We start from the raw sequence: 13161 nt of genomic DNA, 5'->3' as shown, positions 1-13161 counted from the left end.
TCCTTGGAGGTCAGTAAAGTTCCCACAAGGTCGGTGAAGCTTCCTCAGAGATCACAAGGTTGTATTTGTCATCTATAAATCGAAGATTCAACAATTGACACTTCCGGTGAAACTTCACTTTCCTCTTCTCTTCTTATAAGGTTTGTCAAACCTATCAATGCCTACACCCAACATGCTGGCACCCAACATGTCTAGTACATCTTCTGACTGCTTGTAATTGAAATCCCAATTCAAAATGATATTTCAAACCCTGATCCATACTAACATATATATATTCCTAGATCAAGCACATGACATGATCTAACCATTAATATGGTAGTTTAACATGTTATAATAGATCAAATTGGTTAAATCTAGCAACAAAGATCTGCAAAACACTTGGACAAATTAATTCATTTCTCAGTAGATAGAAGTCATAAGAACAATAAACCAGAACCTGCTAAGTTCAAATCTCTCTTTAATAATTTAGCATTGGTATTTTTTACAAATCATTAGAAAGCAGTAAGCAATAAATGTGGCTTGATTGATTATCTTTAGAATTTATAGTTTCTAGATAATAAGATAGACTATACATTTATTTTGCAATTAACACCTTTATGGCATTAAGGTATATTTTTGGCTTAAGCTAATATTTTCTTTTGGCAAATTCACTATGCTTTGTGGGACTGCATCAATAGAGTGACACAGGAGTTCTGAATGTGCTACGATCAGCTCTTGTGAATCTTGTTGACCCAATGGTACTATCTACATCCCATGAACTGAATGAGTTGCAAGCCCATTTTTCAAACCTGCAGATGACCTGACTTGATTGAATAGCTTGATATGTTCAACTTAAGCTAATATCTTCTTTTGGTAGATTCACTATACTATATTTTATGGGACTGCACCAACAGTAGGATTAACACAGGAGTGTTGAATGTGCTACAATCAGCTCTAGTGAATCTTGCTAACCCTATTGTATTATCTACAACCCATGAACTAAATGAGTTGCAAGCCCATTTTTCAAACCTGCAGACGGCCCAACTTGATTGAGTAGCCAAATTGAATGCTAAAGAGTTAAAAGTGTGTGCCTTTATGTGAAGAAAGATCAACCACTTGACTTTGATTTTTAAACAAGTAAGCATTTTCCAAGGAAAAGTTATGGCTGTTTCTATAATAGGTGGTCTAGTGTGCAGATTCAAAGGGAGAGTTAATTGAGCTTATCTTATTGATCAAGGAAAGCATTAAAGAACTTAGTAAATCAATAAATTTCATACTACCCTATGCATGGAGGGTTGTTTCATGTACTAGTATTTATTTTGGTGTTTTGTAGTGAGAAAACAAATATAAAACACATTAATGTGTGTATTTGTCATGGTCTCACATCACCTAACTAGGACATTTAAGCGATCAATAAATGCTTCAGTTAGGCGATGTGAAATCATGATAAATAAACATATTAATCGAGAAAGAGAAACTAAATAAGACTTAGTTAGCAACGATAAAAAAAGATAAAATTCATTTAAATATAGATAATATAGTAGGGGAACATACACAATAGTGCAGAAGGATCCATATAACTGACGCTAATTAGTGGACTTTATTGTTATTATGTTGTACGAGAAAACAACTTAGAATTTAATGATGAATTTAGAAAAGTAAAATTTTTTTTCTTTTCTCTTCTAGTCTCTATATCTCTTGGATTTATGATTGTCTATTGAAGTCTATTTCGGATCTATATCAAAATTTATACATCATAAGGGTGGTGAATCTTTGTATCCCTTTAGAGAAGTTAAACTTAATGGTGACCTTTTATCATATTTGTTATTTAAAAGAAATTATGTCAATCTACTACAAAACTTTCGATTTCCATTTTCTCATTATTGGGTATCAGTTTGGTATTGGAGTTGAAGGATAGAGATCATAGCAAGCGAAAAGGAAATAATGTAATCGGAGAAGTTTGTGGCCACCCCCAAAATGATTGAGTCCATATGACTGACTGGGATTTATCATTTTTTTAAATATTGCTATGTAATTTGCAAGAAAAAGATGAACTCGTTGAAGCACTTCATAGAAGAAATAACCTACAAGCCCAAAAGTCTGGTGGTTCTGACGTTGATACACTTGGGAAGATATCGAAAGCTGGATATTGCAAAGTTTGAAGGTAAGATGAATGTTGATGACTTTATCGATTGACTGAATACAATGGAAAGAATGTTTGAGTTTCATGAACCACCAAACCAGAAGAAAGTGAAGCTTGTAGCAGTTAAGCTCAGAAGGAATGTATCTTTTTGGTAGGAAAACTTGAAGAAGCAAAGAGATCATGAGGGGAGCAGTAAGATTGTGTGACATGGAAGAAAATGAAAAAGGAGTTGAAGAGAAAATCCTTGCATAACAACTATAGGCAAGAGATCTTTCTCATCAACATCCATGATTTCAAGTAAAAAGATCTTAGTGTGGAGTAGCATAGAGCGAAGTTCACTAATCTCATGTTAAAAGGAGAGATAGTGGAACTAGAGGAGTTAAAGGAGGAACAAACTATTGCAATATACCTTAGTGGTTAGAAATACGAGATTGCCAAAGTGGCATATTGGACATTGAATGATGTGAGCAAGATGATTTTGAAGGTTGAGAAGCAACAAAAGTTTGAAAAGGGTTCACCGTATCAATCGAAAGATGGTTATACGAGAGGAAATGCCAAGCCTACTCTCCAAAGTAAAGTGGTGTCGAAGGAGCAAGACAAGGGTGAAGGATCTACTAGCACTGAATAAAAACTAATCCTTTCACACCAAGTGACCAAAAATACTTCAAATGTTATGGTTTTGGGCATATTACTTCAAATTGTCCAAATAGGAGGATTGTTACACTAGTAGAAAATTATGCTGATGGCAAAGAAGATGAATCCGAATATGATGATGTTGAAGAAAAAGAGGTGACTTATGTTGATTGTGGTACAACATGACTTACAAGTAACCTATGTAGTTGAGGATGAGAGTTGGGTGAGAAAGAATATATTTCACACCAGATGCACTTTCATGGCAAGGTGTGCTTGGTTATCATTGATAGTGGCAACTTCGAGAACATGTTATCCTTGGAGTGGTGCAAAAGCTTAAGTTGGGCACTATCCCTCATCTTAATCTCTACAAATTGTGTTGACTACAAAAGAGGAATGATATCAAGGTAACTAAAAGATGTTTGGTTCCTTTTTCTATTGGAAAGAATTAAAAAGATGAAATTTGATGTGATGTTACTCATATGGATGTCATTTATTGTTGGGAAGCCCCTGACATCATGATAGAGGGTGGTGTATGATGGCTACAAACACACATAATCTTTTAAGGTGAATGAAAAGAAGATTGTTTCTCTAGTACAACTTCTAAAACCAATCCACTAAAGAAGAAAGTTTGTGTTCTTATATCCTATGGTGAATGCACAGGTAAATTAGAAAGGGGTCATGATGTATTGGCTCTTGTAGTTGTAGAGAAGAATGTTCACACAAGGAGGAATGATATCAAGGTCAAGGTTTAAAATCTTGACTCGTGTTTCAGTTTCAAACCGAAACGATTCCGTTTCGATATCGTATCGTGTCGTGTCGATATAATTTCGATATTTTTTAAATATAACATATATTAACTAATTTTTTTAAATATATATATAATAGAATAATTTTATTAGACGTTAATTAAGCATATTTAAATTATCTCAATCATAGTAGTTGAGAGTTGATTTAAATTATTAATTTAATTAAACCTAAGATCGATGTTCCCTATTCCGCGCGATCACATTCCCGCAGACATCCGACGTCAGAGGTGACGCACGAGCTTGACGATGCCTTCGAAGGCGTCACGCGATGACAAAGATCCCTCCGGATGAGTCACGAGAGGCCGACAAGGCCTCGCGATGCACCGGCACAAGAGGCTTGACTGTGCCAATTTCAGTCCGCAGGAGGAATCAAATTTTTTGTCAGTATCGGACGAAAAAGCTCGAGATTTCCTTCCTTGATCAAGGTAACTAAAAAATGTTTGATTCCTTTTCTATTGGCAAGAATTAAAAAGATGAAGTTTGTTGCTTATATGGATGTGTCATTTATTGTTGGGAAGCCCCTGACATTATGATAGGAGGATGTTATATGATGGCTACAAACACACGTACTCTTTTTAAGGTGACCAATGTTCTAAATGGTAGCTGAGGCGGCTGCCTAAGCGAGAAGCGGACATCAACCACACCGCCTTTGTCAAAGATAGTGTTTTAGGCGGTCAAAGTCAACTGCTTTATGATTTCAAAACAACTCACCTCCTTCTGCCCGAAACTGCCTAGAATTGCCACCGTCGCTACTACTACTGCTCACCATTGTTGCTGTAGGTTAACTTTTATATATTTCGGATTGAAATCTTGAGCCACTAGATACAATCATTTTGCCCGCAGATCGGCACGGCACAAGCGAGGCATCGACGCACCGTGATGCGTCGCCTGAATGCGTCACGTGCGAGCTCAGATGCGTCGAGCCTAACAAGGGCTTGGACGACGGGCACTCGAGCCCCTCGCCAACGCGCTTGAGCCAAGTGACGGGCCCAGAAGCGTCGCCCGAGCCAGGCAATGGCTCGGATGGCTCGAGATGCGTCGCGCAATGCGTCTAAAGCTAAATAGTTAGGTTTTTCTTTTTAACCTAGGGTTTAATCAAATAACTTTATATTAATAATTTTAATCAACTCTTAATTATGGATGGGATAATTTAAATAGACTTAATTAAAGTCTAATAAAATTATCTTATTAATTTAATATATATATATTTTAAAAAAATTTTTTAAATTTTTTATAAATATTTATATTAAAATTTTTTATTTTTAGTTAATATATTGTATGTATTGTATGAAGTTTATTTATGCATAAACATCATAAAGAATGATGACTATTTATAATATTATGTATAAAAAATAATTAAAAAAATTCAACCTCATATCCTATGGTGAATGCAAGAGTGAATTAGAAAGGGGTCATGATGTTTTGGCTCTCGTAGTTGTAGAGAAGAATGAACAACACAAGGAGCCATTAGCTAATATGAAACCAATTCTTAAGGAGTTTCACAATGTTATACGGGGCGAGCATCCACCCTCGAGAGACATTCAACGTCATATTGATCTTCTTTCGGGAGCTAGTCTGCCTAACAAGGCAGCCTACAAAATGAGTCCGAAGTGGATGAATTTATCGAAAAGGGGTTGATTTAGGAAAGCATGAGTCTATATGTGGTTCTAGCCTTATTGATCTCAAAAGAAGGACAATGCTTCGAGATTGTGTGTGGGCATTCGTGACATCAACAAGATCACAATTGATTATTGCTTTCTAATTTCAAGGTTAGATTATTTACTTATCAATTGTGCGATGCTTCTATTTTCTCAAAAATTGATTTGAGGAGTAGTTCCCACTAAATCAAAATAGGCCTATAGATGGGTGGAAGTCAACATTTAAAACTAGAGATGACCTATATGAATGGTTGGTTGTCATTTGGATTATCTAATGCTCCTAGACCGTTCATGAGATTTATGAATCACATACTTAATTCATGCATTGGGTTTTTTGTTATGGTTTATTTTGAGGACATGATAGGATACAACCAAAGTGAAGAGGAGCATATATATCATCTTAAGGAGTCTTTTTTTATTTGCGATAGCAAAAGCTTTATGTCATGATTTGAAATCTCATACCATGCTGGGTGAAATAGTCCAAACATATCGTTCTAATAAATCACTGAAACTCGATACCACTTGACAACAATATTTAAAATGTCGAGCTATGCTATAGTTTCGATCTTTCACTGGATATTATTCTCATAGTGTCAACGTTCCAACGCATGGTGTCGGTGACAAATTGAAGGTTAAAGAAGAAGATGAAACAAAAAAGGAGACATTGTTTGTGTTGAGTGGTATCAAGTTTTAGTAATTTACCGAAATGATATGTTTCGACCGTTCATCCAACACAATACAAGATTTAAAATCATGCTTGGCATAGGCAATGTCTTCTTCATAGGTTTCATCTCTTTCATCCTTAAGCTCAATCTATTACCAACACCATGCATCAAAAAATCGACACAATACCAAAATAATATCATTCTAGTCAAAGATCGAAACTTCAGCACAGCTCAAAATTTTGAACCTTACTCTATGTTAATCTGAAGAAGTATTATTTCTTTACTCCTAATATGTCATTTTAAGTGTATGTTGTTTCAAAAAAAAAAGTCAAAATGGATCAAAGTAAGGTAGAGGCTATTCTTAATTGGCCAATGATAAGATGTTCAATGTTAATTATAGAGCTTTATTCCATTTGAGTCAGTATCTTGTTGTCGAGCCTTTTTTTTACTATACTTTAATCATGAGACATTTAAGTTTATTAATCACCAACATAAACAAGAGACATGCAACATGGGTAGAGTTCTTACAATCTTATAACTATACTATCAATTATAAATTTGACACTCAAAACGTGGTTGCTAATGCATTGAGTAGAAAGCATGCCCTATTATAATCCCATGGATATAAAGGTGGTTGGATTCAAGGCCTTTAAGGATATTTATGAGAACAATGTGGATTTCGGTTCAATATGGTAAAATTGCAAATCATTCTTTTCAGATTTTCTTTTTCAGGCTAATGTCTAGTGTGTTCCATCTTATTCTTTGAGACAAATGATTCAGGTTGAAGCTCATGGTGGTGTGCTAGGAGAACACTTTGGTAGGGACTAGACTTTCTCTCTTAGTCAATCTAATTTCCATTTGCAAAAGATGCTTAGGGATGTGGGAGAGATTTGTGAAGCAATGTCAGGTGAATCAATTGGCCAAAACAAAATCAAATTTTGATTTGTACACTCCAATAATGGTTCCTAGTGCTCCATGAGAGGATGTGAATCTTCACTTCGTTATGGTACTGCCACAAACTCAAAGGAACAAGGATTCTATCATGGTTGTTGTCGATAGATTCTCAAAGATGTTTCACTTTGTCCCCTACAACAAAACAAATGATGCATCTCATATTATTAATTTGTACTTTAAGGAGATTGTGAGATTGCATGGCATTTCAAGAACTATGGTGTGTGATGAAGGAAGTTGGGTACCTCACTAATTTTACTAGTTCTCATCATCCACAAACTGATGGACAAACTGAGATAAAATAGAAGCTTGGGAACATACTTAAAAGTTATGTTGGTAAGAACATCAAGTAGTGGGATCTCTTTCTTTCGCAATTGAGTTTGCCCACAATTGTTCCATGCATCATAACATTGGTAAAAGTCCTTTTGAGGTTAACTTAAGAGTCCTTTGAGGTTGACTGAATTCCTCATTCTAGAACTAAGCAATTCAGTGGACATGCTAATACTAAATAAATAAAGAAGCTGCATGAGAGTGTTAAGGCAACCATTGAGAAGCAATACAAGAGGTACATGCAAGCTGCCAACAAGCACAGGAAGTATCTGGCGTAGGTGATTTGGTCTGGATTCATCTAAAGGAGGAGAGGTTTCCACAAGGCAAATTTGGTAAATTGAAACCAAAAGTTGATGGTCCATTTAAGGTACTTGAGAGAATTGACAAGAATGCATAAGAGATCAAGCTAGCTGAAGATTATGGAATTTCCCTAATGTTTAATGTGGTTGATTTAAGTCTTTATCATGGAACAAATGAGGACTTGAGGACAAGTCATTTTAAAGCCGGGGAGATTGACACAGGAGTGTACTACAATGAGCTCTTGTGAATCTTGTTGATCTAGGTATTACGTACAGCCCATAAACCAAATGAGTTGCAAGCCCAATTACCAAACCTACAAATGACTCGAGTTGATTGAGTAGTCTGAATTGAATGCTTAAGAGTTAAGGGGCGTGCCTTTATTTGAAGAAAGCTCAACCACTTAACTTTTCAGCAGATTTTGAAACAAGTCAAAAGCATTTTCCAAGAAAAAGTTATATGACTTTTTCTTTAATAGGTGGTCTAGTGTGAAAATTCCAAGGAAGAGTTAATTCCCTTTATTGTCTTGACCAAGGAAGCATTAATGAGCTTAACTATCAGTGGTAAATTGATAAATTTCGTACTACCATATGCACAGAGGGTTCTTTCATACACTAGTATTTATTTTGGTATTTTGTAGTGAGAAAATTGCTTAGACTTTGATGGTGAACTCAGAAAATCTTTTTCCTTTCTAGTCTTTATATCTCTTGGATTTATCCTTAACTGGTGGTGAGTCTATTTTGGTTTTGTATCCAAGTTTATGTGTCCTAAGAGTGGTTAATTTCTATATCCCTTAGTGAAGTTAAATTTGGCGGTGACCTTTTATTAAATGATATTTGGGGAGACTAAGACATCGGGGAGATTTTGGTACAATTGCCCCCAACCAGTCAAGTTCAACCAAGTATTTTTTCTATTTGGGCAAACATTTAAGTTAGATTCATATTATGATTAATGTATGGCTTGTCAAGTGTCTAGATATGTGCAAGTACAAATTACTTCATAAAAATATTGCAGGTGTAATAAATGAAAATAAATGGGTCTAAGTTGAACAGACTAAACCAGAGAAGTCTAACTCGGTTGAGGACTCGATACTTGGAGAATAAAAGTCCCAAGCAAATCAAGAAGGAGATCAAGATTAAGAGTGATGCAGATGCTTGGAAAACGGAAATCCTATAGGTCAAAAGCATGTCCAGAGTGATAGTGATCGGATATTTGGTGAATGGAAGTCCTGTAGGCCAATGTTGACCAAATACCTAACAAATAAGTAAGACCTAAAGGCAAGACCTCTTGACAAAGAAGCCACGAAAGTAAGCCTTCTTGACAAACAAAGAAATCCTAAAGGCGAGGCCTCTTAGGAGATAACTCCAAGTGAGTTGTAAGAGTCAAGTGAACCTGAACTTGAGTTTTAGGTAGAGCTGACCTTAGAATAGTATGTAGTCAAAGGTCTACTCAATTGATGGTTGGATTCAGTGTTGAATCGACGGGTAGTCTATTGGGATGAAGTTAGTTGACTAGACAATTGATTGGGATAAAGTTAGTCGACTAGGCAGTCCACTAGTTTTTTGATAGGAAAGCATTGATTAAAAAAGAAAGATTGCAACCATCAAATGACTTACATGATACTAGTTTAGTTGAAGTGGATTGAGTCGACTAAAAAATCCATTGTTGTTGTGCATAAGGCTAACACAAGGCTAGAATCAGTCGACTAAATAAAGTTGGAGAAGATCGTTTTTGTGCAAAGCTAGGCTAAAGTGAAGCTAAGTTGAATGTTATAAATATGGGACCAAAAGGATCTCATGAGACTACTGAAAGCACTTATACTCAACATCCAAAGCTCCTTTCTTTAGTTTCTATAATCTTAATTTTCATTGTTATACATCATACTTTTCTTTCTTTATGCTTATCATATTTATCATTGTAAAAAGAATATTTATAAGAAGTTTCTCCACCACCAAAAGGATCCAAAAGGAAAAACTCTAGTGGCGGCATGGTTTAAAATCTCGAGTCGTTTTGTCCAATATAGGTGAAACATTTTGTTCTGTCTGTAAACCGACACCCACCCTGGCACAAGCATGCCTCCGATGCAGGCGTCCCAAGGCCCCACGAATGCATCGTGTGAACTGACGACGCCTCCGAACGTGTCCCGCGAGCCTAACGAAGCATCCAGACACATCATCGCGCGAACATGGTGACGCCTCCAGACGCGTCATGCGAACCGGGCGACACCTCCGGACGCGTCGCACAAGCCCGACTACGCCTCCAGACGCGTCACGCTAGCCCGAGAGTGTTGCAAAACACAAGACACGAGGGGGCCGAAGGTTTTTAAGTTAAGATGAATTAAATAACTTAAGTTAATAGTTTTAATCGACTCTTAGCTAAAAGAGCAAACCGGTGCACAAAGCTCTCGCCAATGCAGGGTCTCAGGAAAGGGGTCTATTGTACGCAACTTTATCCTGTTTTGCAAGAGATTATTTTCAAGACTCGAACCCGTGACCTCTAGGTCACACGGCAACAACTTTACCATTGCGCCAAGGCTCCCCTTCAATTTTAATCAACTCTTAGCTATTGGGTTTTAGATATGTTTAATTAAAGCCTTCTTTTAAAAAAATATTGAAACCATATCGACACGACATGATACTATACCGAAACTGTATCGTTCTGGTCCAAGACCGAAACCTCGACATGAGTCAAGATTTTAAACCATGAGTGGCAGTATTCGTGGGGTGGCTCACTAACGAGTCATAGGTCGTAAAGTACCTCTAGAAAAACTTTGATGAGTCATAAGTCGTGGAGTGCCTCTAGAAAAACTTTGACAAGTCATAAGTCGTGGAGTGCCTCTAGAAAAAAATTTGACGAGTCATAGGTCGTTGAGTGCCTCTAGAAAAAACTAATAAAATGCAAAAACACAAAGAGGTGAGAACAAAATAGTTCATGGATGTGCAAAGCTTCCTCAATTATAAAAAAAAAGAACATAAGCAAAAGAAGAATCAGTAAGCATCCTTTAAGACATCTAATATAACTATAGAGAAAGCCCATGAATAACCAATATCCATTAATCCATATTATAGCTTCATTTGCCAAAAATTCTAAAACAAACTCACAAGGGAAAGAATGATTGTAGGTCTTGAAGATGACATGAGCATTTCATAGAAAATGGATAGCATACAAATGTAAAGCAGTTGTGAATTACACCTTTTCTGTTTTAATTAATGCAGAACTTTGCATGACTCACCATTAGAACCTCTTGCACTTTGAAGGACAGCAAATAGTTGTTTTCTTCCCTCTCTTGTATAGGCAGCTCTATTTTTTGCACTCATCTCACTCATCATATCCTGCTTTAAATTCAAAGTTGACATGATAGCTTATTAGTGTTTTTTATGTTCCAATATAAACATTTCATGTGATTAGCAATTTTTCCATGCTTAACTGCAAACAATAAGGCCACCAAATTTAACTTCGGGTGAACAGCCAGACTTCTAATTCGTGGTACAGGATAGACAGCTTCTCCTTCTTGAAGAGATAAAATCTTAGTAACATCAATGTTCTCAATTGCTGCAAAACAAGATCATAAGAACAGATGTGCATGGTTAACTACCAATTGCAAGTTAGATTGACCTAATAACAGTCACATTCTAATATTAGACATACTAGTAGTTAGAAGGATGACAACCTGCATGTTCAAAAAAAGTTGCCTGCATAGGCTGTCTATTTGGATTAACAATCACGCGAGTCTTCCAAACTTGCAGTGTGCCATCCTTCATTACAGTAACAAGAAACCGCAGCATAGGAAGCCATGAAATGGATGTTATAGGATGAGATCCAGCCTGTGTACTGCATGAAAAAATTGAAAGGCAAGAATCAGAACCAAATCAAATGAAGCATCCAAAAGTTGTACGCACCTAAAAGCAAAGTTCCTTCAATTTCCAAACAGCATCAAGCAATTAGTAGCAAACTCAAAGCATTACCATGCAACAAGAGCATAGCAGATTGATAGAATATTTTAGATGCATCAATCACTAAATGTCATGATAACAACCAAAAATCCATAGGTAAACTGCATGATCGGTTCCAGCGTATTTGGACAATATTACTGGTCAATTTAAGAAAAATTCTTTTCAATGTCAGGACTGGAACACTCAGATTGTTCCTTAAATCTCTTCAGACAGAAGTTTAAAATTTGGAGTTATGTTAGAGTTTCAATCTTCAAAGGGAACAACATAATTTTGATACTGTATTGTGTCATGCCAATACAATTTCGATAACTTCTTACTTTTAGACGTGTAGACTAACTAAAAAAACAATGTCTGTTTATATTTAATTAAAATAGATGCTGAGTGTTGAATTTATGTTTCGGGTGTTGCCTTATGAGGTAATGCTTCAGCACAACTTTGTGAGTTGTTTGATGCTTGTTGAATTTGATGCAACAACAATTAATAAGCTATAAACTGGAAACATATACTTTTATTATTATTGCATATATGAAAACAAAGAAAGTTCAAGTGTTCACTTAAAGATTTATCACATAGGTAATCACTCAACTACTTGGACTATTCTATAGCTCCTATTTCGAGACTGAGAACCTGCATCTAAAATGGTCATAAAAATGGTCTCTGACTCTAACATCTTCAGATATATAGTGAATCCAAATTATCACAAGTTTAGAGTTTTCATCATGAGCATATATGTAACTTCATATTATATGGAATTTAATGTAATTTTTATAATTTTGAGAATACTTAAAAGTGCCAGCTAAATTTGGTTTAAGAATATAGATGAAATTTCTTATTGTACAGTAAGGGGATGATAACTTTGGCTTATTGATATAACTGTCTAATAATTCTTAAATGAATGAGTGTTCACTTTATATCTTTATCATTGTATGTAGTTGTTTTGGGGATTAAGATGTTTGAGAACGTCTTAGTTAGAAATTCTCAATCAAAAAGATTCATTATCTTACCCACTGGCATCTCCTTTATGTTGTACTTTTTCAATCTGTTGAATAAGGATTTACTTTTTCGATCTGTTGACTAAGGAATTAAGATGATTATGGTAGAGTTCCTCCTATATCAAATATTATTTCACCAGTTCAGCATGAAATATTCTCAATCTAGAAAAATCCAATGAGTCTGCATTAGTAGACTCTTTCTTCCTTTTCTTCAATTATGGCCCTTAATTAAAGACACATGAATAAAGAAGAAAGTTGCCCAATTTTGTTTGCAGCAGCTTAAAGACATCATCTGCAAAAGAGTCTGTACTGCAATTTCTTTTTCAGATTTAGAGTTGATCCTCCATCTCCATATTATAACTACAACTCAATTGCATGAATAAGTGAATAAAATTAAAATAGTATTCCATGTGTTGATAATGACTAATTTATAAATTAGTTTATATTTACCAAGTTTTAAAAGGATTTCCAAACAAGTCATGCCTCACGAAATAATCATCTTTGGTCAATAGCCCCATCGACTAATTCTTTTTTTACTTGTGGCCACACTTTAGAAGATCATCATTTACAACTAGACAATATCGACATTGATATATCAGATTGAGATAATAAACTAAAACAATCGATCATATATTATTATCAATAATTAATATTAAAATTTAATTATTATTAAAAATTACATATCTATCACATAAATATCTTTTCCCCTTTAATTGTCCCATCTTATAATCGTTATCAAAATAATATTGATACT

At 35.4% G+C, this 13161-nt stretch overlaps 1 protein-coding gene across 2 annotated transcripts in view; it reads right to left on the bottom strand.

Moving 5' to 3' along the window:
- Window positions 1-13161, bottom strand: part of LOC141830676 (uncharacterized) — a 65464-nt gene that overhangs the window by 33175 nt on the left and 19128 nt on the right. For both annotated transcript variants that reach the window (XM_074718095.1, XM_074718096.1), the window contains 3 exons: window positions 11133-11293; window positions 10890-11014; window positions 10695-10794 (listed from right to left, as the gene is read on the bottom strand). In XM_074718095.1, the coding sequence (XP_074574196.1) occupies window positions 10695-10794; window positions 10890-11014; window positions 11133-11293 (386 nt within the window). The remainder of the gene's footprint in view (window positions 1-10694; window positions 10795-10889; window positions 11015-11132; window positions 11294-13161) is intronic.

This window comes from Curcuma longa, chromosome 6 (genome assembly GCF_044706935.1).
Source record: "Curcuma longa cultivar G26 ecotype Majalengka, Jawa Barat chromosome 6, ITB_CL_G26_1.1, whole genome shotgun sequence".
Classification (NCBI taxonomy): domain Eukaryota; kingdom Viridiplantae; phylum Streptophyta; class Magnoliopsida; order Zingiberales; family Zingiberaceae; genus Curcuma; species Curcuma longa.
Note: the sequence above shows the minus strand (reverse complement) of the source record. Positions and strands in the feature narration are given on the sequence as shown.